At 52.4% G+C, this 25261-nt stretch overlaps 1 protein-coding gene across 1 annotated transcript; it reads right to left on the reverse strand.

Annotated features, from left to right (window-relative positions):
- Positions 1-24889, reverse strand: LOC123061296 (uncharacterized). Its single transcript, XM_044484360.1, has 7 exons — positions 24437-24889; positions 24233-24318; positions 22400-22478; positions 22236-22295; positions 21765-21889; positions 20974-21045; positions 1-626 (listed from the first exon to the last, which is right to left on the reverse strand). The coding sequence occupies exons 1-7, from the start codon at positions 24725-24727 to the stop codon at positions 524-526; spliced, it is 816 nt and encodes a 271-aa protein (XP_044340295.1). The 5' UTR covers positions 24728-24889; the 3' UTR covers positions 1-523.
- Positions 24890-25261: the final 372 nt, after the last annotated feature.

The following is a 25261-nucleotide window of genomic DNA, read 5'->3' on the forward strand; positions in this document are numbered from 1 at the left end:
GGTGGTCATACTACCATTAATACATGTGACCACGCAAATCATCGTATGGTTGAATAGTTGTGATATAGGGTACAGCTGAGCCAGGGCCCGTAAACAGATTTCCGCTTGTCCATCCCATAGTCGAACTAGTAGTTATAAGATATCACTAAAATATACTCTAGAAGAGAGAATATAGACAACAATAGGCCACAATATTTAACAATCATCCCACTGGTAACATTTCATCCAGACCGAGAAACTCGAGTGAAACTTGCGTGTTTCAGCACAACGAACAGGCCAACATGTTACACTTGTCCAACTTGAGTTGTTGGTATCCTGTAGGCGGAGACCAAAACAGGTCGTTTGCACAACAATATAGACATCATCCTTCATGCTTAGCAATGGTGGGGAGGTCGTCGTCCTTTTCAATTGCAAGATTAGTGCGTCAAGATCAAGTGAGGCGTGATTTTAGCCAGTAAATCGTTGTTGGATTCTCCCTGTTACCAAAATGGTAGCTGCTTCTACAATCGCACGACTCTGCTTTCTAGATCTTCTGGACACTGTATCCAGCTTCTTCAGTATTCAAGCCGTCGTTCCAGCTCTGAAACTCTGACCCTCCGAACTGTACTTCCTTAATGCCCAGATGACTGCAGAGAACCAAACAAACCCAAATAAGATTGAATTGTTCTTGCATATATGAATACCGTAATAGAAACTTGACAAAGTGCAGAAAAATGCGAAGGTAGCAGTGTCATTCTAGCACTGTACCGCCCGGGGAACTAGCAGTCAGGCAGATTCATTTTTGTAGAGGATTGGTGCAACTCACGATATATTGATCGGGTGCATATGCACATATATAGGTAAAAAGGGAGCCACGTCCTCAACTATACAAGGAAGGAGGAGGGCTTGTTGTACAAGAAATACACATGCGATATATACATCTCAACACCCCCCCCCCCCCCCCCCGCAGGCGAAACGTCGCCACGGCCGACGCAAAGGCTGGATCGAAAATCCTCAAAGGACGCCGTAGGCAACCCTTTGGTCATGATGTCCCCAAACCGTTGGGAAGTAGGGACGTGGAGAACTCGGATATGTCCAAGAGCCACCTATTTCCGAACAAAGTGAATGTCAAGCTCAATATGTTTGGTGCGGCGATGATGAACCGGGTTGACGGAGAGGTAAACTGCGGAGACGTTGTCACAGTAGACAATCATGGCCTTGTCGACAGGACAAGAGAGCTCATGAAGAAGCTGACGAAGCCACGAGCACTCTGCAACGATGTTAGCCACCACTCGATACTCTGCCTCATCACTGGGGCGAGAAACAGTGGGCTGCCGCTTGGACGACCAAGAGATCAAGGACGGTCCAAGGTAAACACAATATCCCGAAGTGGAACGTCGCGTGTCAAGGCAGCCGGCCCAGTCAGCATCAGAGTATGCGGTGATGTCCAGAGCGGTAGAGGCATGAAGAGACAACCCGAGATCCATGGTGCCGCAGATATAACGGAGAATCCGCTTGACCACAGTCCAGTGAGCATCACGAGGAGCATGCATGTGTAAGCAGACCTGCTGGACAGCATACTGGAGCTCCGATCGTGTCAGAGTGAGATACTGAAGAACTCCCACAATAGACCGATAAAACGAAGCATCCGGAGCAGGAGAGCTGTCGGTGGCAGAGAGCTTGGCCTTCGTGTCGACAGGCGTGGACGCGGTTTTGCAATTAAGCATCCCAGCGCGATCAAGAAGCTCATGAGCATACTTCCGCTAATGAATAAAGAAGCCATCCGCATGTCGAACAACCTCGATCCCGAGGAAGTAGTGCAGAGGACCTAAGTCCTTAATGGCAAACTCGGCGCGAAGACGGTCGGTAAGCTGTCGAAGAAGAGCACTAGAGCAAGTTGTCATGATGATATCGTCGACATAAAGCAGCAGGTAGGCGGTAGCATCACCATGGCGGTAAATGAACAACGAAGCATCGGAGCGTGTGGAGTGGAAGCCAAGCTGATGAAGAAACGCTGCGATGCGCTGGTACCAGGCGCGGGGAGCCTGCTTGAGCCCGTACGAGGAGCGGGAAAGCAGGCAAACATGCTCTGGGTGAGTGTCGTCGACGAACCCCGTAGGCTGCTGGCAATACACGTGCTCCTCGAGGTGACCATGGAGGAAGGCGTTGGAGACGTCCATTTGGTGCACCGGCCACGCACAAGATACCGCAAGCTGAAGGACAGTGTGAATCGTCCCAGGTTTGACAACCAGGGCGAATGTATCCATGAAGTCAACACCAGCACGCTGTCGGAAGCCTAGGACCACCCAACGTGCTTTATAGCGGTCGAGTGTGCCATCGGGATGAAACTTGTGCTTGAACACCCACTTCCCGGTAATGATGTTGACGTGCCGGGGACGTGGGACAAGCTGCCAAGTCGCATTGCGCTGCAGGGCCTCAAATTCCTCCTTCATCGCTGCGTACCAAAGCGGGTCACGAAGAGCCATACGAGCGGAGGTCGGAAGAGGCGACAGAGGCACCGTGGAGGCTGGACAAGCGTACTCATCAGCGGAGTAGCGGAGACTCGGCCAATGAATGCCCATGCGTGCACGGGTAGCGGGGTCGGCGGGCTATATGACAGCGGCCGGTGGAGCTGCAGGAGCCGGGGCGCGCCAGGCGCTACCACGCCAGAAGGTGGCGGGCTGGGCGTCTGCCCCGGCGAAGATGCTGGTGAAGAAGAGGCCGGCGAGCCTGGCAAGACCGGCGAGGCCAGCGTGGCCGGCGAGGAGGCCGGCGAAACCAACGAAGCCAACAAGGGGGCTGGCAAGGCCGGCGGTGCGGGGACCAAAGGGAGAGGTCCCGGTGCAGCACATCGGTGAGAAGGGCCAGGCAAGGCGGGATCATCTCCTGCGGGTGGCGCCACCAACTGTTCCTGTGCAAAAGGAAAACAACGCTCGTCGAAGTAAACATGCCGAGAGGTGATGACACGGTGAGACACCGGATCATAACATCGGTAGCCTTTAGTGTTAGCCGGGTAACCAAGGAAGACACAAGGCAAGGATCGAGGAGCAAGTTTATGAGGAGCTGTGGCTGCTACACTAGGATAACAAAGACATCCGAAAATGTGGAGACCATCATAGGACGGAGGAGAACCAAAGAGAAGATGATGAGGGGTATAATTCCAACGGACACGACAAGGACGAAGGTTAACAAGAAGTGTGGCGGTGGCAAGGCCATCAGGCCAAAACCGGGGTGGCATGTAGGCGTGAAACAGAAGAGTGCAGACACAATCATTGAGAGTGTGAAGAACTCGTTCAGCCCGGCCATTTTGTTGGGAGGTGTACGGACATGTTAGCCGGAAGATAATGCCGTGGTTGGAGAGAAGTGTACGGATGGTGATGTTATCAAATTCCTTCCCGTTGTCAGTTTGAAGAGCATGGATGGGACGACCAAATTGTGTAGACACGTAGGAATAAAAGGCGATGAGAGTGGCGGGAACGTCGGATTTCCTACGAAGCAGAAAAGTCCACACAAAGTGAGAGTAGTCATCGAGAATAACAAGATAATATAAAAAACCAGAGTTACTCGTGATAGGTGACGTCCATACATCGCTATGAATCAATTCAAAAGGATAAGATGCAACTGTCGAAGAAGAACTAAACGGGAGTCTTAACATGTTTGCCCATGCGGCATGCTTGACAAGAATGAGCATCCGCTTTATTACATGAAAAAGAAAAACCCTTGACTATTTGACAAAGTGCGGTGGAGCTAGGATGACCGAGACGGGCGTGCCAAAGATCAACGCCGGCGGAAAGAGCGAGGGGTCCAGCACGCGAAGATGATGAAGGCTGGACGCGGTACATGTCGCCGGGACTGTCACATCAGTGAAGAACCATCCAGGTACAGGCGTCCTTAACAAAAAAAACAACTTCGTCAAATTCGACAATTACAGAATTATCACGGGACAGATTACGAACAGAGACTAAATTTTGAATAAGTTGAGGAGACACGAGCACATTATTAAGAGACAATGGCCTAGACGTAGAAGGAAAAGGAGTAGAACCGACATGAGTAATGGGAAGACCAGCGCCGTTACCGACGATGATACGAGAAGAAGTGTGAACGGGAGACGCGGAGGAAGGGCTACCCGGGTAGGCTGCCATATGAGATGATGCACCGGTGTCCATGAACCAGTCGCCACCACTGGTGTAGGAACCGGGCTGAGGCGTGTACTACAGCGCCGACAGCAGTGTCGGGTCATAGGAGACCGGTGGCATGGGGTAGCCAGTAAAGCCCATCACCCCCCACTAGGGTTCGGCCCGCCATAGCTGAACGGTGCGGGGTAGGGGGAGGCGGCGGTGTAGCCACGCCGAGCTGAGGGGCCGCGTAGAAGGCCTGATGCGTCGCCGGCTGAGCCCCGAGAAGACCCGGGAGTGGAGCGCGAGGAACCGGCATCGTGTAAGCATGCACAACCCCGGTCCAGGGATTGTGGCCGGTACCCCAAGGCGGCGAAGGGAGCTGCTGGCCACCACCGCGCTGCTGACCACTGCCGTTGTTGGAGCGGCCACCACAGCCGCGCCGGTCGCCCTAGTGTTGTTGCTGCTGTGGAGGTGGCGGGGCAGGCGCCTGAGGCCGAGGCGGGAAGGCGCCGTAGGGGGCGCCATAGCCACCCGCACCAGCGGGTGCTAGAGGCACCGGCGGGCGAGGATGCTGAGGCAGCGGGGCGCCGTGGCCATCGGCGGGAGGTGCTGATGAAGACCCACCGGGGGAGTAGCTAGTAGCGAGGGCGACCGCGCGAGCCCGCAGATTCTTCAGGCGACGCTCCTCAAGGCGAAGATAGGCCACCGCCCGTTCATAAGTACGGTTAGCCATAAGAGTAAGATTGGAGGCGGCGTTACCGAGATCCTCATTGAGACCGGCGGTGAGGGTGGAGAGGAGGAGCTCGTCCCCAACCTTGAAGCCGACGTCGTTGAGCTCGTCGGAGAGGGTCTTGAGGCGCATGCAGTAGGCATCAATGGAGGAATCGTTTTGGTGACAACCAAAAAACTCCTGCTGCAAGAAGACGATCCGTTGGAGCTTGTTGTTGGTGAAGTGGCCGATGATCTTCGTCCACACTATGTAGGCATCATCACCGTCGCGAACAACGGTGTGAAAGATGTCCTTGGACACGGTGAGGAAGAGCCACCGGATGATGGTGGCATCAACCGCCATCCAATCCTCATCGCGACGCATGGCGAGGAAGTCGGTGGTGCCGTCGATGTGATCACGGAGATTGTACTCACGGAAGAGGAGGTTAAAATAGGTTTTCCAGGCATAGAAGTTGGCCTCCGTGTGAGAAAGCTTGATCGGGACGCGATCAAAGATCGGAACATCGCGGATGTACGCCGGGTTTGGGAGAGAGCCGGCATCAGAGGAGGAGGCGAACGGGTTGCTGCGGTGAGAGAGACTCGAGTGAGACATGGCAACGGTGGAGGAGGAGCTCGGGGTGGTGCGGGTGTTGGCTAGGGTTTTAGGGTAGGAGGGAGCGGCGCGGCTGGGGATCGGGAGTGCGGCGGCTAGGTGAAAGAGCGACGTGGCTGGGGGATTGGGAGTGCGGCGGCTGCAGCGACTAGGGCGGTGGCGCAACAGGGGGAGGCGCGGCGGCAGCTAGGGCAGCAGCGGCAGGAGGTAGGGTTAGGGCGCGGCGGCAGCTAGGGCTACAGCGACACGCGAGGGAGGACCAAGTTAGGCTGATACCGTAGAGGATTGGTGCAACTCACGATATATTGATCGGGTGCATATGCACGCGCGCGCGTGTGTGTCTATATATATATATATATATATATATATATATATATATATATATATATATATATATATATATATATATATAGGTACAAAGGGAGCCACGTCCTCAACAATACAAGAAAGGAGGAGGGCTTGTTGTACAAGAAATACACATGCGATATATACGTCTCAACAATTTTAACATATGAAGTCCAACAAGAACTAGACACATACTTGCCATTATTCAGACATACCAATCATGAGTGACACGTTGGTAAAGAAACAAATCAATTAATATGCATTCCTTTCAGGTGGTCTATGTCAGGGCCGTGCTCGAGGGCACGCGACACCAGGGGCAGGAGACCGCCCCTTTTGCTTGGTTCGAGGGTGGCATGGCAGACACGGATACTACATGAGATGATCGGAGACACTGCAGTTTACCAAGGTTAGGTCCGCATGATGCGTAAAACCCTACTCCTACTTGTTTGGTTTCTTTGGTGGATGGAGGTCACAAAGTTGTGGAGTGGTGCTACTTGTTCCGGGAAGGAAAAAACAGATTCTAAGCTTATGTCTAATTACCTAAAAAGGTGTCCCTTTATACGGTAGCCTGGACCTTCTTTTATAGGGTATATAAGGGTCACCACAGTTGCTAAGGGCATGTCCAGCCGTTTGGCCCCTCGGCACACCCGGCGAAGGGCTTTGGGCGTTTGCGCCGGCGGTTTTTTCGGCCTGGGGGAATCAAGTTTCCAGCCGCGCCCCCAAGTTTCGGCCCCCAAACGCACAAAAATTCAAAGTTTACTTTGCCGTCACCAAAAAACGACACAAGTTCGGCGATCAACATGCCACAGGTCGGCGATCGAACATAGCCAAAGTCCGGCGATCAAAAGGGGGAAACCATAGACATGGAACTCAAACTGCTGGCTCCTCTGCCGTAGGGCTGGGAGAGGTCGGCGTCGGCATTGGCGTTGTGGGCACAGCTTCAGTGCTCGGCGTTGGCGTAGGCGTAGGCGTGGTCGTGGCCTTGGGGCGTAGGGGCAGTGGTCGCCGCCGGTCCCGGCATCTGGTTCAAGATGAGGCCGCGCTCCGCCAGGTACCACGCCTTCACCTGCTCGTCCATCGTCGACATGTTTGCTCCCATCAGGAACGCCAGGTCGGTGTTCCTCTTCTTCACGGCAAGGTCGAGCTTGACGTCCTGCTTCGTCATCAACGCCGACCACCTCGCCTCGGATTTCTCCTCCCTCTTGGCGGCGTTGCTCTTGGCGTCAGCGATGCACTGTTATATCAATGATTGCAGTCGTTCGACAGCGGGTGCCGCGTCCCTCGCCGCCTTGGCCCTTTTGTTGCCATCAAGACGCCCTTCTGCTGCCGCCGAGGCAGGCGCGTCCGGGTTGTAGACATCGTCCTTGGCCTTGGCGAGAGCGAGCCGGCACTCTGTCCATTTCTCGCACAACTCGATCCTGGTGAAGACATGAAGGAACTTGAACTCTTTGTCGTTGTTGTCCTGGCGAAATGTGTCGAACATCCGAACCATCTGCACAGTCAAAGAACAAGTGTCGGCAAAAAACACGGCGAAGAGCTGGGCCGGCGAGCGATGGACATACCAGACGCTCAAAGTTGGTGCCGCTTTTTGGGCGAGCCATGACCTCCTCTTGAATCCCATGCCACTTGTTGCAAGCCTGTTGGATGGTCGCCCAATGGTTCGCCGTGGCCTTCTCGCCGCGATCCATATGGATGTTGGCGAAATCGGGGTCGACCAACTTGCGCTTGTCGAACACTGTCTTGATCCTTCTCTAGTAGGTGTCGGAATTCTGATTCGCGCCGGTTATCAGGTCGATGCTGACAGTCTTCCATGCTTCGGCGAGGCACTTGTCTTCCTTTGGCGTCCACTTGACGCGAGGCTCCCCCGCCTGGCGTTGGACGGCCGCTTCTTCTATCTCCCTTTGGCCGCTGGCTTCGCCGGCTCTTCCTCCTACACCTCCTCCTCGGCATCGTCGTGCTTGACGTCCTCCATGTCGATGGCGGTATCTAGCGTTTTGTCTTGCGTGCGGAACCCGAGGCACGAAGCGGGGGCGACTGAGCCATTCGTGATGATCTCGTCCATGTCGGCGTCTGTGCTGCTGAACTGCGGCGCCGAGCCATGTGCGAAGGGTAAGGCCCCACGGCGCATAGTCGACGCAGGCGAGCCTGAGTACATCGGCGGCGAGTAGCTCTACTGGGCGTGCGTGTGCGTGGGTCGAGGTTGAAGACAGGGGGGACACGTGCGGGTCGGGTTTGAAGACGGGGGGACGCGCGTGGGGTTGAAGCCGCCAAGCGTATCGCCGTCGACGTACCCAGGCAAGGGCGCGTACCCCCACAGTGGAGGCGAGAAGTTGGCCGGCGACGTGACGCTCTGCTGGCTCCCCCACGCGCCTTCTGTGCACTGGCCGGCCTTGAGGTGGAAGGTTGGCCATCCCCACGCGAGACGCCTCCTCCTACTCCGGCGCCGCGTCCCTGGCCTTCTTCATATCGAGCCTGTTTCGCCGATCGGTGGTGACCGCCGCCCGGCGATCAACGTCGGCCTTCCACTGGGCGTTCGACAAGCCCGGGGGCCTTGGCATCGGCGCCCTCGGCTTTCTCTGCTTTGGCTTGGACAGAATCGGTGGCTAGGCGAGGGGGCGCATACTTCTTCGGCGACATGGCGAGTGGATCTAGGGAGAATGGCGTGAGCGGCGGGGAAGAAGGGGGTCGGTAATGGGAAAATGGAGGGAAAGGGAAAACGGCGGGAAAAGGCCGGTGTCGCCGACAGCGCGGGCCCACGCGTCTTTTCGCTTCAGCCAGTGCCCCCCGGTGCACTGGGTTCCGCCTGGGTTCGCTGGTTGTAATTTCAGCCCAAACCGGCTAAAAACGAGGATTTGGGGGCGCGGCTGGGCCATTTTTTCGACCCGACGGTAAAAAAAGGCGCCCTGGGGGCCGGCTGGAGATGCTCTAAGAACGGTGCACCTAGACGTACACCATGGCGTCTGGCACCTACCTACCGCATTAAATACGGGGGCAAGTGTCTTCTCTTTCTGGCTCCGGGAATAAACGCATGTCCCATCGCTGCCGCTAAGCGTAACTACCCCCTATTAACATGCCACGCACCGTAACAGGTGCCTTCTCTGTGGTAAAGGAGTCGGGCGCGCGATGCGTCATGACCGCTTACAGGGCGGATGCCCTTAGCGTGCCACGCGACAATAAAGGTCTGCGGCCTACGCGGCCGGTGGGCCAGGCTACTGCAGCGTCGAGGGGTTGTCCCGGTGTCGGGCCGGGCTTTGCCCGTGGTGGATCGGACGCTTGTTCCCGAGGAGATTCCTTTGCAGGAGCCTACGCCTCTGGCGTTTTGGGGAGGGGGGCAGAGAGGGGCTTTGAGCAAGCCCTGCCATGCTGGTATCTTGGTGACCTCCTGGCGAGGAGGCCACTGTCCCCCTAGCGCTGGAAGGTCTCCGGGTACCGAGTATCCATGACACCGATAGTAGCCCCAGGCTTGGGCCTGCCGTGTGTTTTCCTCATAGCCATGGCTAGGTCCCGTCAGTATGTGACCGAGACACATGGCGAGGGACGGCTCTTCGTATAGTAGTGCCGAATTGACCGCTCGGGGAATCCCCTGTAGGGATGGGCCTGCTCTGCGCGTGGGCGAAGTGACAGGGGCCACCAAAGTCTTGAGGGGCGCAAGAATCGAATCCTTTGCGCGCTGCGCTTCGGATTTGAGACGCACATGCCTCCATGCACCGTCAAATCGATGCAGCGCCGCTTCAATCATCGCGTGGAGCGCAAAGCGTCATGATGTCTTCGGTATTAAAACCCATCACTTAGTGATGCGACGGTACATCGCTTGGGTTTGCATGGTGAAGCCAAAAGGTTGATTAATGGCATTAATCGCTGGTGGGCAAGCTTCGCAGGGCTCTGAACAGCACCGTCCTGCGCCTCGATGGCGAGGTCGTGGAGCTGTGGAGGCGCTTGGAGCTCAAACGCGCTCTTCAAGAGGAGGCGGAGTGTAACACCCCGGATATGATTTACCCAATATGTAATCCAACTCTTGCCGTTTCCGGCCTTAAGTTATTTTATTTTCTCGGGTTCGGGTCTTTGTCTCCGTGTGTTGTTATCGTTGTCATGCATCTCATATCATGTCATCATGTGCATTGCATTTACATACGTGTTCATCTCATGCATTCGAGCATTTTCCCCGTTGTCCGTTTTGCACTCCGGCGCTTCGTTCTCCTCCGGTGGTCATTTCTACCTTTCTTTCATGTGTGGGGATTAAACATTTCCGGATTGGACCGAGACTTGCCAAGCGGCCTTGGTTTACTACCGTAGACCGCCTGTCAAGTTTCCTACCATTTGGACTTCGTTTGATACTCCAACGGTTAACCGAGGGACCGAAAAGGCCTCGTGTGTGTTGCAGCCCAACACCCCTCCATGTTGGCCCAAAACCCACCAAAACCCTCTCCATCATCTAGAGCGTTCGATCACGATCGCGTGGCCGAAAACCGCACCTCATTTGGACTCTCCTAACTCCCTCTACCTCTATATAAAGACCCCCTCCTCCAAATTCGCGGATCCCCTCTCCCAAACCCTAAAAATCGGATCTCCGCCGCCGCCGGACACGTCCGGACGAGTCGGACGCGTCCGGATCCGCCACCGCCGCCACGTGGCACCTCCCCACTCGCCCGCGAGCGCCACACATCGCCGGCCCGTGAAGCCCGCCACGGGCCCTCTCCGGCCCGCGCTCGGCCACCGCCGCCCCGCGGGAGACCGCACCTCCCGCGCCCATCTTCCCCGACGCCGACGAGCCGCCGCCTCCGCCCCCAGCTCGCCGGCCGCCGCGCCCGCCATTGCCGCCCGCCGTACCGCACCTCGCTGCGGGAGCCCGCCGCCGAGGAGCGCCGCGCCCGCGCCGCCCGACCTTCCTCTCCGCCGCCCGAAGCCCGCCGGCGCCGCCCCCGCTCTTCTCCGGCACGGGTCCGCCGCCGCCTGCCTCCTCGATTCCGGCCGACGATCCTCGGGAGTCGCGCCACTGCTACAGTACACGCGGGCTAGATCTGGATCCGGTTTCGTCTCGGTTGACTTTCTTTGCCTGAAACCCTAATAATTTGCTATGTTCATCATGTCGTATCTCCTCATACGTAGCTCCGTTTTGGGCATATAGCATATCAAAATGTTCGTCTCAGAGAGTACATCATTTCATCTCATTGCATCATTTTCATTTGAGTTCATCTTGATGCCCAAAATGCTGTTGGAAGAGTGCTATTTGAGTTAATTGTCAGATCTGCTGCTCCAATTGGATATTTGTCATTTTTGACATGATTATTGTGTGCATGTTATGCCCATGAGCTCTACATATGTTTTGTTAAGGGTTTTGCCATCTTTCCAGAGGTGCAACCCATGTATTTTTGTGATGTGTGTGGTGACTAGCACAAGCTTGCAAAGTGAGGCACTTGGTAATGCTGATTTCAGGGACTTAGCATTTCCACTAAGTCCTTGATCTGTTTATCTCATATGGCCATATGTTCATGTTGTTTCCTAGTGATCCGTGCCTCTTTTGAAGATGATCAGTAAGGATGTTTTGTTAATCTTGTAGTGCTCTATCCATCCATGTCTTTGTTCGTAATTATGGAGCACCCTAGCTCGAGTCAATCGAGCTCTACTTTTGCTATTTCGTGAATCTGGGCAGATTGTCTACTTGTTAGCGATTTTGCCGAGGATGTTGTAGTTGATCCGTGCATGCTATGTTATTGTTCTTGCCATGTCTAGCTTGCATTTTGTGTATTCTTGATGGATGTATGCTTAGTTTGTCATGACTTGCTCTGTGGTGAGTGCATCGAGCTCGTAAACATGTCTACTTGATATATGTTTCAGCATGCTCCAGTTTTCAGTAAGTCTGAGAACTGATTATGTTTTTGCCATGTTCACATGCTTGCAAATGTATTTTCTGATCCCTTTTGGCTCAAGGTCACTAAGGGACTTTTGTTAAGCTCTTTGAGTAGATCCATGCCATGTTTTACTTTGCCATGTTCAGGTCCTGTAGCATATAGTTTTGTTGCTCCGAAGAGAGTGCTATCTGATCTGAAATTCCAGACAAGTGTTAATTTCACTAAGTCTGAAATCTGTTTGTCAAATGCATTTTTGCCATGCTTGTTTGAACATGTTAATGGATGAATTGGTCGTAGCTCAGTGCTAGACTTTTGTTAAGCATCATGAATGGATTCCTGGCATGTATTTTGATGTCATGTTTGAGTGTTGTAGCATGTTCATCTTGTTGCATTTAGATGGCTACTTGCTGTAAATCGCAGAACGTGGTCATATTTGAATTGCTTGCCATTTCCAAACCGTAACTCCGATTTCGGCGTTCTTTATATCGTTTTCAAGCGATTTCATCTCATCTTTCCAGTGGCACACTTGGATTTCCAAGTTGAGACCAGGTTCATGCATCCCTTGTCAAATCTTGCATATGCATCCCGCATCGCATCCCGCATAGCATACCATCTTTGCACCATATTGTTTGAGCTTTGCACGTGGTTGATTGTGTTCCGTTTGCTTGTTTGTCTTGTTTGGGTAGAGCCGGGAGACGAGTTCGCTAACAAGGAGCCCGTTGAGTTTGCTTTCGAGGATCCAGTCAACTCTGACAACTTTGCAGGCAAGATGATCATACCCTCGAAATCACTACTATCTTTGCTTTGCTAGATGCTCGCTCTTTTGCTATGCCATGCTACGATGCCTACCACTTGCTTTCAAGCCTCCCAAATTGCCATGTCAAACCTCTAACCCACCATGTCCTAGCAAACCGTTGATTGACTATGTTACCGCTTTGCTCAGCCCCTCTTATAGCGTTGCTAGTTGCAGGTGAAGATTGGAGACCGTTCCTTGTAGGAACATTATTTACTTGTTGGGATATCATTATATTGCCATGTTATCTTAATGCATCTATATACTTGGTAAAGGGTGGAAGGCTCGGCCTCTCGCCTAGTGTTTTGTTCCACTCTTGCCGCCCTAGTTTCCGTCATATCGGTGTTATGTTCCCGGATTTTTGTGTTCCTTACGCGGTTGGGTTATAATGGGAACCCCTTGATAGTTCGCCTTGATTAAAACTTTTCCAGCAATGCCCAACCTTGGTTTTACCATTTGCCACCTAGCCTCTTTTTCCCTTGGGTTTCCGGAGCCCGAGGGTCATCTTATTTTAAACCCCCCCGGGCCAGTGCTCCTCTGAGTGTTGGTCCACCTGTCAGCTGCCGGTGGCCACCAGGGGCAACTCTGGGTTGGCCTACCCGTACTTAGGACAATCTGAGTGTGCCCTGAGAAAGAGATATGTGCAGCTCCTATCAGGATTTGTCGGCACATTCGGGCGGTATTGCTGGATTTGTTTTAACCTGTCGAAGTGTCTTGAAGAACCGGGATACCGAGTCTGATCGGAACATCTCGGGAGGAGGTCTATTCCTTCGTTGACCGTGAGAGCTTGTCATGGGCTAAGTTGGGACTCCCCTGCAGGGATTTGAACTTTCGAAAGCCGTGCCCGCGGTTATGGGCAGATGGGAATTTGTTAATGTCCGGTTGTAGATAACTTGAACCTTAACTTAATTAAAATGAATCAACAACGTGAGTTACTGTGATGGTCTCTTCTCGGCGGAGTCCGGGAAGTGAACACGGTATTGGAGTAATGCTTGCCGCAGGATGCCCTCTAGTTACTCGTTCGTGCTTTGCCTCCTCTTCTCGCTCTCTTTTGCGAACAGGATAGCCACCATATATGCTAGTCGCTTGCTGCAGCCCCACATATTTTTCCTGGCCTTACCTATAAGCTTAAATAGTCTTGATTGCGAGGGTGCGAGATTGCTGAGTCCCTGTGGCTCACAGATTACTATTACACCAGATGCAGGACCCGATGATTCCGTTCCAGATGACGCGCTTGAGCTCAAGTGGGAGTTCGACGATGACTCTCAACGATACTACGTGTCTTTCCCTGATGATCAGTAGTGGTGCCCAGTTGGGGTGATCGGGACCGTGTCGCATGTTGGGTTATCTTTTATTTTGGCGCCGTGGTCGGGCCATGAGTGTTTGAATGTTGTAATGCTATTTATGTACTTTGTTTAACGTGGCGAGTGTAAGCCAACTATGTATCTCTTTATTATTTATGTTACATGGAATGTTGTGAAGATTGCCTAACTTGCGACATTGCTTTCAATGCGGTTATGTCTCTAAGTCGTGCCTCGACACGTGGGAGCTATAGCCGCATCGAGGGCGTTATACGGAGCAGCTTTTCGACTGCCTCTACGTCGACCACAACGCCCAGGCGGGGGCCCTGTGCAACATCTACCTCCAGATCAACGACGGGATGGCCACCATCGGGCTCCGTCCGTTTGTGTCGTACGGCGCGTTCGCCGGATGCAAACTGGACCACTTGACAGCCTTCTTCCACCATCTGGCCGAGGAGCTCGCTGGCCTGCGGCTCCGAATGGAGATCGCCGTGGGTGCAGAGGGCGAGCAGGCGGCCAGTGCAGTGGTCGCGCGCGTCCTCGTCGGAGTCCACCACCATGATCCCCACTTCCATGTGGAGGTGGTGCTCGAAGACCTCGATATCGAGAAGCGGAGAAGGGCAGAGCAAGCAGTGGCGCCGTACCTTGACGCTGGAGAATGAGATTGACTTCAGCGACGCCTGAAGGCTCTCCTGGTTGACCGCCGATGGCCTTCCTCCTCCCCACTCTCCTTTTTCTTCTTTTTTGCTTAGGCCGGTCATAGTGGGGAGTAACTTATACTAGTGTCATACATATGACACTAGTCTAAGTTACTACCTTCATAGTGCAAAGTAACATAGTAGTAGTGTCATAGAAGACTTCATTAATTAGCTTGTAGACTCATCTTGTCTTGGAAAGCGCTATGTTACAGTAACATATTATGTTACCACCTCTCATTAACTACATGCCACATAAGCAAATATTTCTCGAAGTGCGCTATGTTACTTGCTAAGTTACTCCCACTATGACTAGCCTTAGTTGTCCCTTTTGCCTGCGGGGCAAGAACTGGCACAGAGTGTCGTAGTTTATGAAAGCAATGCAGTAATCCGTAGGCATTGCGTCTTTTGCAGCTCACCGAAGGTTTGTCTCGGTCGGCTATGTTAGTTATATGCTAATTCCCTGTTTGTTCTGTTTGTGTTGCGATTTTTGAGTGTTTCTGTTATGGCGCTGCTAGGAGGGCGCAAGAAGGCCGGCCGGGGGCCTTTTGCCCACGACCGGGCAAGATGGAAGAATTTTCTTCTTAATTCTTGCTTGATTAGATTGATACATCTCCTCTCTTTATATAGAGAGGTTTACTTGACTTCCAAGCAAGGCTTACTTGACCCCTAAGCAAGCGACTCTTATCTCTAATTAACCCTAAGACTAACGGGCCCATTAGGCCCATTACGTACTCTAACACTACACCTCACCTGGACATGCAGCTTGTCCTCAAGCTGCAGCCTAACCAACTTATAACCATGACTCGACGCAACCCAAACCTAACACCTAAAAATAAGCCTTTTACATCTCGGCTTGTTTTATTATTCTCAACCTGAAATGGACTGGGACGCTTTATTTTGGACCCTTAACAAAAAGTGAACACCATCCGCACGTCGGACATGCACGTGTACAGCCACCTGGATCCCATGGACACCATCTGGACAAAAGGAGTGCATGTGTAGGACCACCTGGAAGTGGTCGCAAGAGTGACCAGCAGAGGCGCCCTTGCGGCGCCCGGTGACGGAATGCAGTGGTGCTACGTGGTGCGTTGTTGTCGGTGACACCATGCCTTCTTCCTGCCGGACGGCTGTTGGTCTGCACCGCACAAGGAAGAGTGGGGGGCTTGCGATGGAGAATGACGAGGAGGGGTGCGCTCCCCCAACCGCCAATGTCGCAGACTTGGAGGTCGCTGCCCGTGGGGAAAACAGCATGCCCAAGATCCCCGACGCAGTGGACGAGATCGAGGTCCTTTGCGCAGCGAAGCGCAACTGGGAGGAGCGGCAGCTGCAGACCACGCAACTCTCGCACACGCCGACGCGCTAGAAGGCCGCGTGCAGCAGCCCGCAGCCTCACCGTCGCCGACACGTGGCGGGTAGTGATCCAAGCTGGAAGCGGTGACGGCGACGGCGGAAGCTTGATCTGCTGGATGGGGACGCCCTGGGGAAGCGGTGATGGCGACGGCGGGAACTTGATCTGGTGGATCGGGACTCCCGTCGGCGCGGTCGATGCGGGGCCGGAGCTGACCGATGATGGCTGCTGCAGTTGCAGCGGCTGCTGCGGCGGAGCGCCGGACGCGGCGGAGGTCGCCAGGAGCGGTGGCTGCCACTGCAGCCAGGGCGGGGCGGTGGATGGCAGCTGCTGCAGCGGCCCGATGAGCGCGGCGGAGGCCACCTGGTGCGGCGGCTGCCACGGCAGCCAGGACGGGGCGGTGGATGGCAGTTGCAGCGGCTGCTGCAGCAGCCCGACGAGCGCGGCGGAGGCCGCCTGGTGCGGCGGCTGCTATGACAGCCAGGACGGGGCGATGGATGGCAGCTGCAGCGGCTGCTGCAGTAGCCCGGCGAGCGCGGCGGGGGCCGCTTGGTGCGGTGGCTGCCATGGCAGCCACCGCGGTGCGGTGGCGGTGATGGGCGGCGCAGCCGGGTGCGGCCATAGGACCCGGCCAAGAACAGGTGGATCTCTTGGACCGCTTGTGTTAGGTCCGGCAGCGCCCCGGACACCTCCGGGGTGAGGACGACGGGGGCGGGCGCGACGGAGGATCCCGGCGCGGGCAGGAGCGGGGCGACGGTCGTGACCGGCAGCGGAAGAGACGGGTTGGGCGGCGGTGAAGACATGATCGAACCGAAGCTAGCTGATACCAAATTGTTATGGCGCTGCTAGAAGGAGGGCGCAAGAACGCCGGCCGGGGGCCTTTTGCCCACGGCCGGGCAAGACGGAAGGATTTCCTTCTTAATTCTTGCTTGATTAGATTGATACATCTCCTCTCTTTATATAGAGAGGTTTACTTGACTTCCAAGCAAGGCTTACTTGACCCCTAAGCAAGCGACTCTTATCTCTAATTAACCCTAAGACTAACGGGCTCATTAGGCCCATTACGTACTCTAACAGTTCCCCATTTTGTTAGCGTTTCTAGGCAGGTCTCAAGTACTAGTATGCTCGTCGTAGGGCATCAGGGCTAGCCCGACGAGCGTCTACGGGATATAGTGTTCCTCTGCCGTTTCCGGGAAGGAGTGCCGTGCCGCAAACAGCCTTTGGGAGGACCGAGCCTTTGCGGGAACCTTACTTCTGTAGAGCATCCTTCACGCATAGGTTACGCCAAACCGTAAAGCCGCCAGCCCAAAGGGAGGACACTTAGCGCAAACGTATATATAAAAAAGTTTAACTACGGGCACTTAGCTGTAGCCAAGAGGGGGCGTTGTGCTGGCCGAATCTCCCCCCACGTCTTGTTCCCGTCGGCATGTGACTCACCAAGGTCCTTGTATTCTGTTGTGTGTTGTATGCATGTCAACCCTGGCCGGTGTGTGTAACCTTGGCCAAATCGGTTCACGAGTTATGAAGTACACCGTCCAGGCACTTGCGTAGTACTCGACGTGTGGGAGCGATCCGTGCGAACGCCGTTCTTCCCAACAACAGGTCTAGGATTTTATGGTGGTAGCTAAGCACCATGGTAGCCCCCGGCTCGTGGACAGATTCGATCGTGATTCTCACGCATACAACCTGGTAACTGAAAAAAAAACAAGTTGAACAACTTAGTTGGAACAACTTAAATTTTATTTATCATACACGGGATCTGCACCCGGATACATGAGATATGCACCCGGTATTTACATGCGTGTTAACAGAGCGGATCTGAAAAGACTTGCGCCTATAAGGGTAGAACTTGCGAAGATGGTACTTCTGGAGGTGCTCGATGTTCCACGAGTTCCATACAGGGATCCCATCTTAGGTCTCTAGACGGACTGAGCCTGGCCTGGTGACCTGAACTACCCGGAAAGGGCCTTTTCACTTTGGTGGCAGCTTGTTTGTTCCCTTCCCAGACTGAATCCGGCAAAGGACAAGGTCACCTTCCTCAAGCTCCCGGGGACGGACGTGGTGACTGTGATAGCGCAGTAGTCCTTGCTGATAGCGCACGGCATGAACAGCGGCCCGGGTACGGACCTCCTCAAGCAAGTTGACATCATCATGTCTTCTTCATCATAAGCTTGCACCCAAGAAGAGCCCTAAGTGAGTTCCGTGGGGAGTACAGCTTCAGCCCCGTAGACGAGGGCGAAGGGGGTTTCTCCTGTAGCTCGGTTTGGCGCGGAGCAACCAAAGAACTGCAGGTACATCAATCCATCGTCTACCGCATTTCTTCAGCCTATCAAAAGTTTTGGTCCGGAGACCGTGCAACACTTCAGTGTTGGCCCACTCTGCTTGACCGTTGGCCCACTTCAATGAGACACGAATACGTAGCAGATTTAAGTGTCAAGTTGTTCACGGTATGTTGTGAACGCACCACTTGTGAACTGGGTGGCATTGTCGGTGATGATGCGCTTGGGCACACCACAACGGCAGACCAATCCCCTCAAAAATTTGAATGCAGATTGACCAGTGACCTTTCAAACAGGTTTCACTTCCAGCCATTTCGTGAACTTGTCGATGGCGACGTACAAGTACTCGAAGCGCCCGGTGGCCCGGGGGAAGGGCCCGAGAATATGCAGCCCCCAGCCCATGAAGAGCCATGAAAGGGGGATGGTTTGGAGTGCCTGCGCCGGTTGATGAATGCTTTTGGAGTGGAACTGGCAAGCTTCGCACCAGTTCAATGGCATCACTTATGGCGGTGGGCCAGTAGAATCCTTGTCAGAACGCCTTGCCTACCAATGCACGGGACCCGATGTGGGTACCATACATTCCTTCATGAATGTGTGCCGGTAGCTTTCCTCCTCCGCAGGATATGCATCGAAGCTTCACCCCGTTTGGCAGTCTTAGATAGAGGTCCCCATCTATCAAGATGTACATCTTGGCTTGGTGGGCAACTTTTTCTACTTCTTTGCGATTACCCGGGAGTTCATCTTCTTGAAGACAACAGACGAGGTTCGCGGCCCATGTCGGGGCTCGCGGTTCGACCGCTAGTACTTCGTTCTTGACAGGGGCGGTCTTCCCAGGATCACTTGACGGAAGCTCTCCCGGGAAGGCCTTGCCTTCCTTGCTTGGGTAGGCCTTGAGTTTCTTGGCCTTGCATTGTGTTGGAGTGACTGTGGGTTGTGTGAGTTTTGGACGAAGATGCCTGGGGTAATGCGTGCCTTCTGCGCTGCCCATTTGGATAGCTCATCAGCAATGTAATTTTGAGTACGCGAGATGTGCTTCATCTCCAAGCCGTCGAAGTGGCGTTCCATCTTTCTTACTTCATCGACGTATGCCTGCATCTAGGGCAGTCGTAGTCTTTGATGACCTGATTGATAACCAGCTGAGAGTCGCCCTTGACGATCAGCTTTTTGATTCCCAGTCCCGCAACGATGCGAAGTCCGAGAAGCAACCCTTCATACTCAGTTGTGTTGTTTGTGGCCTTATCCCAAGTGTGCAGTATTTGGATGACGTCCTTGAGGTGTTCTCCGGACAGGGAGTGGAGTAACACTCCAGGGCCCGCGCCTCCGAGTGAAAAAGAATCGTCGAAGTACATCGTCCAGTGGTCTGGGTCCTCTTTCCGAGGAAGGGAGGTTACTTCTTTTTTGTCCGAGGGCGTCGGAGTCCATTCTACAAAAATTCCGCCAATGCCCTGCTCTTGATGGTATGCATGCTGGCGAAGGAGAGGTCAAGTCATGACAGCTGAAGAGCCCACTCCACGATGCGGCCGGTGACGTCCCAGTTGCGGAGGATGCGCTCGAGTGCATACGAGGTGACCACAATGATAGGGTGTGCTTGCAAGTAGTGCCTGAGCTTCCGGGAAGCAATGAGTACTGCCAAGAGGATTTTTTGTACTTCCGGGTAGCGCACCCTAGCCTCGCGAAGGATGGCACTGACGAAATATACCGGCCACTGCATGAGTTTCTTCCCGGCAAGCCCCTTCGGCTGGCTTTGGGCACTTGGTGACGATGATTCCGGTTTGTCGGGGTTTGTTTCCCCCATTCCGGGATCTTCCTCTTGCTCCGCCACTAGTGCCGCCCTGGCTTGGCCTGTGGTGAATCGGACGCTTGTTCCCGGGAACGATTCCTTCGCAGGAGCCCGCCGCCTCGGGCGTTCCGGCGCGGGGGGCGGGGGTGGGGCGTGGGAAAGTCAAGGGATGTGCAAGAGGAATCCCTCTTGATGACTTGCTTGGAGGTCTCCTGAGTCCTGCCTTACTTGAACCCCTATAGGGGGGCTTTGGGCATGCCCTGCCATGCCGGTGTCATGGCGACCTCCTGGCGAGGCGGCCACTGTCCCCCGCGCGCCGGAAGGTCTCTGGTACCTAGTATTCATGACACCGACAATCTACGACGTTTTCTTCCAAAGGCAATTCAGCATAAGGCTCACATAGATCGCTTGCAGGCAGTGAAGCACACAATAATCAAAGACCAGAATATGCTTAAAATTTACTGCAGCTTTGAAAATTTTACAAGTTCTGCAACTAACTGAACTTCAATTTGGATGTTTTTTCCGGAGAGTGAAAATGTTACTCCTGGTAAATTTAAAACCATACAATGTCTAAGAACTTACCTACAAAGAAGGAATAGCAATTGCTTCGCTTTAGAGAAAAAAAAGGAAAATAAAAATCAATTCGTTGCAGCAGACCATTGTAAATGAAGTATGGGACATAAATGATTGTGGACCTAAGTGGTTCACTTAAACGCGTTTCGGGTGCGCAATTCTTGAGTTCATGGACTTAAGTGTTCCTTCACCATGAGTTTATGGAGTAATGGTACCTTTTACTCAAAAAACATTGCAGTGTTCAGATTGTAAAGACCCTACACACATAACTAGGTAAGAACTAGTGCCTTCCGTTCCATTTTAATTTGTTCAACAGATGCTACACCATGATTCCAAATTAATATTTCTCAGACATGACTTTCATGAGGCATGCAAAACAGAAAGACAGAGGGAATACACATAATGTGAAGTATATCTAAGGATCCAACTGCATCATTGTTCAGATCCTGATGAACAAAGCCTTTAGTCCCAAACAAGTTGGGGTAGGCTAGAGCTGAAACCCATAAGAGTACAGTATACAACAACAATGATAAAATAGCAACAAGTGATTCCTCAAAAGAAAAATGAAGTTCAAGGTTCAGAGTCTCACTCCGAATTTATGGTGGTTAATGAATTAAGCAGGATGTCCAAAAGCAATGGATCTTGAATACCAATGTCCACCCTGGGGAGATCAATAAGATCAAAGCTAAGAGTCAAGGCTGATGTCAAATGCAACTGCATATTGAACAAGTACAAGATACATAATATTTTCTGTCAGATAAATCTATTTTAATTAAAGGGACTGGATATTTCTGACTCAAGCAGCCACACAAGCCTGAGAAAAAAATATATTAGTATGATAAATGTCATTTAATGAAGATGTTGCACAGGTATAGTTTAGTGTTCAGAGTTGAAATATGGAACGGTTTAGTGTTCCAGTAGATGTTGCACAAATGTACAGTATATTAGATAAATGGATAGTTCATACAATTCAGATGCTTGTCATAAGTGGAACTAGTAACAATTTCAGTCAGAGTTGGGACGTCGTACAAACTGATTTGACATACATGCAATAAGTCATAGCAGGCTTATTGCACCAACAAATTTGGTTAAAAGTCCGAGGTCGCACCAACTGATTTCTGAAAATTAAACCCAGATTCAATGGTCTTTTTGTTGCAAATGCTCCGTTGCATGTAATGTGTTATATTTTGCAAAATCTTGCTTATACAAACAACTGATAATGTCATTTAATAAAGAATGTTGTGAAGCCAGATAGAACAATCATGAAATCAGACTGTGGAATGACAACCCTGTTCAAGTTACCCTGCCATAACTCACGTGCCAACATGAAAAAAATTGCAATCAACAGTTTGTAATAAGGGCTAGAGAAAGAATCCACACCAGACACGTGCTAGGTTCTCTTGAATCTCTAGATCACCAATGTTGTAAAAGGATGTTGGTGTGGCGTTTGCTGCTTCAAGAGCATCATAAGTTGGTCTTTTACAATCTAAACTCAACTGTGATAGCTGCAAAGAAACAGTAGTTTCTTACTGCAAAGTAGGAAAGTCCAATTGAAGAACTGAAGTGACCACAATATCCAAGATAATAGCAGATGTTAGGTGTTATATTCTTTTTATGTCAGCCATTTCAGCAAACACCATAGGATAGTGAAAGTGAACACTATGAATTAGCTGTGTGGTGAGCCACGTAAGGTCATCTACCAGTTTCAAAATGATAAATGTCCCATAATTAGCTGATATAAAGATTCTCATACCGTAGTATCATCCTAGTTGAAGTATATGAGCAAGAAAACAAAGGATTTGCTCTCTGCAAACTTCAGAAGGGGCCGTACATCCGGTGCAATAAGTTTACCTGCATATTCACGGAATTGCACCCACCAAGGCGTCCAAGTATATGCCATGATCGCAGAGTCTGCAAGCACAATAAAAACGAAAATGCAACATCTTGTGAATATATTAGCTGCTACATAAAGCATCACGAGTACTTTATTTTGAAGGAAAAATGAAAGAACTCACATCACAAATTAATTTCACATCTTTTGGCAATAGAGCATTGTAGAACTCAAACCATATATATGAATTGGAGAAATCAAACCTAGCACGGGCAAGAAAAAACGCAAATTAATTACACTAGCAAAAGATCGTGAATACATCTTGTACACATGGTGCATGTATGAGAGTATGGAAGAAAACAGCGCTGCTGTCTTTAGTCGGAAAAAAAAACTGTTGCACCGAAAGTGTTCTTGTGCTCATCTCGGGTGAACAGTAAAATCGAAAGAAAATGAAAATAAATTAAAAAAATTCTGATTTTTTTTGTGGTAACCTTTGATAAATGTTTTCTATGCTTGAAAATTTTCAAAAAAACAAAATCAGTACTCCAAAATGCTTTCAAAAAATAGCAGTTTTGGAGTATCAATTTTGTTTTTTTTGCCACGACTTCCAGGAATGTTCATTCATGATAAATTTTTGCAAGCACATAGAACATTTGTCAAAGGTTCCCAAAAAAATCAGAATTTTATGAATTTGTTTACTATTTTTCCCGATTTTACTGTTCACCAGGAGCATTTGAGCTCGGGTGTAAATATTCCACGTCCTGTTGCACCTAGCACTATAGTTGTGCTCGCCTCCTCTCCAAGGGGGGCGGCACGCGCGAACCCTAGCCGCCGCTGCCCCATCGCTCTCCTCCTCAACCTCCAGCCCTGGCCACTGCTGGATGAGGCCAACGGCCTAAGCCTGGCTCGGCGGATGGCAGCGGCAAGGCGACCTCCCTACGTGTGTGGCCCATTGCCTTGGCCGGCGCAACCTGCTCGCGGCATGGTGGCAGAAGCCGGGGCAGCAGCGGGCGGCGAATCTTGTGGCAGCCTGCTCGTTAGCGTGACGAGGAGGTCGAGTGCGGCTGACCATGGGGCGGTTCGACTCGCATGGAATCCAGGCCCCGGTGCCTGGATCTGATGGTCACGACAACGGTTGTCGTGCTCGTGGGGACGATAGTAGCCAGTGCGGCAGCAGGTGCTCACTTGTAGCGCCCGAATTCGGGGCGGTGGCCTGTGGTGGCGCATCGGGTTAGGCTGGCCATAGTGGAGGTAGCATAAGTACTATCATGTACTTGGGACTCGCAAACATGCTTATGTGGGAGGCAATTAAAGAAGAGAGAGATGGTTATAGTAACATAGGTAGATAATGTAACATAATAAATGTGGCGCTACTATGTGTCATGCATGGCAATAAATGAGACCACCTATGATACTAATCTATGATACTATGCACTATAGAGGTAGTAACATAGACTAGTAACATATGCATGTTACTAGTCTAAGTTACTCCCCACTATGGCCAGCCTTATGGGCGGCTCGGCGCATGGCGAATCTGAGCCACAATGTCATGCTTCCTTGGTTGTGGTGACGCTTGTCGGGCACATGGGGTCGAAGGTCTTCGATGCGCGGTGTGGTGGTGGTAGGTTGGTGTGGCCAGCCTATGTCAGGCTCGGGAATGGAGCCTGGATGGTTAGGACAACAGTGATACCCTGAGCCCACGAGGTATTAAACCCAAGCTTGACGCTTTGGTGTCTCATAAAGGCGGAATGTTCTTTCAGTGGGAGGCTCAAGACCCGCCTGCTTAGTCTCTCGGAGGTGCTCATGTTCATACAGGTAAGTCTATGTATGTGCTTGTAAGCGTCTGTACTGTGATTCTTAAAAAGAACTCATGTTTCTCAGAATGAAGTTTACCCTCTTTCTCTGCCGGGAAGAAGAATGAGATCCAATTCAGAATAGGGGTAGTTGAAAGACAGAAATTACGTGTCGCTGCTGTCTTTCGTCAAAAAAAGAGGGGGAGTATGGAAGACATAATTACTTGTTGAAGACGACCTTCATGGCATTGGACGAGCCGGTCTTGGCCTGCACGATCTTGTGTCGCTTCTTCTTTATCCTCTCCTCCATCTACCCGATCAAAGAAACAGACCCATCATTAGAAGGACAGGCCATACGGGGGGGGGGGGGGGGGGGGGGGGGGGGGGGTGAGGGGGGGGGTGAGGGGGGGGCGATAATCATTGCTCACACGGGACTGGGCTTTCTTGGGGTCGTCGAAGTATCCCCCCATAATGTCCGCGATCTCGGGGTCGTGCTCGTGGTCGTGGTCATCCTCCGCGTGCTGCCCCCGCCTCGGGAGCCCCTCCTCCTGGAGCTCCTTCCCCTCCTGCTCCTCCTCTTCTGTGGCCGTTGCGTGTACAGTTTCCCCTGCGCTTCGGCGGGCGACGAGGCGGGAGGAGGGCCTGAGCCCAGGGAGTACGCGTACGCGCGGAGTCGCTGTCGCGGCTGGGAGCGGTAGCGCAGAGACGGTGAGGAGCATCCTGGTGAGGGCGGAGTTGATTGCTGGCTGCTGATACCCTGCTGGTGGTACTGAGGAGATTGTGAGGCGCGTGTTCCAGCCTCTAGGCCCGCCGCGCCGCCGGGACGAACGGGGCGGCACGTTGGAGGTTGCAGAACTAGGACTGGGGGGGGGGGGGGGGGGGGGGACTCGGGAGCTGTAGTGGATGAGGAAACGAAGAAGAGATACTTTTTTTTTGAGACAAACGAAGAAGAGAGACGGGCGGGGCCAATCAGAGCTGGCCAAACGGGCTGTGCTAGCTGGGCCGGCCTGGTAGCACGCGGGCACGGGCTAAACGGGCCGTGTCTGGGCCTGGAGGCTGGGCACGCGCTCGTTCGAAGCCTCACAATGATTAGTGTCACTTGATGCACTCTTAGCTGCCGTCACGTGTGGCGCTCTGGACGCTTTCTCTAGATTTTTTATTTATTTTTTTGCACATATTTTCGGATTTTAAACGGGTTTTTTCTTTAGAAAAATGGACTTTTTGATTTTTCACTGGTCTTCCTCAGCTTTTGG

Source organism: Triticum aestivum, chromosome 3A, assembly GCF_018294505.1.
Source record: "Triticum aestivum cultivar Chinese Spring chromosome 3A, IWGSC CS RefSeq v2.1, whole genome shotgun sequence".
Taxonomy (NCBI): domain Eukaryota; kingdom Viridiplantae; phylum Streptophyta; class Magnoliopsida; order Poales; family Poaceae; genus Triticum; species Triticum aestivum.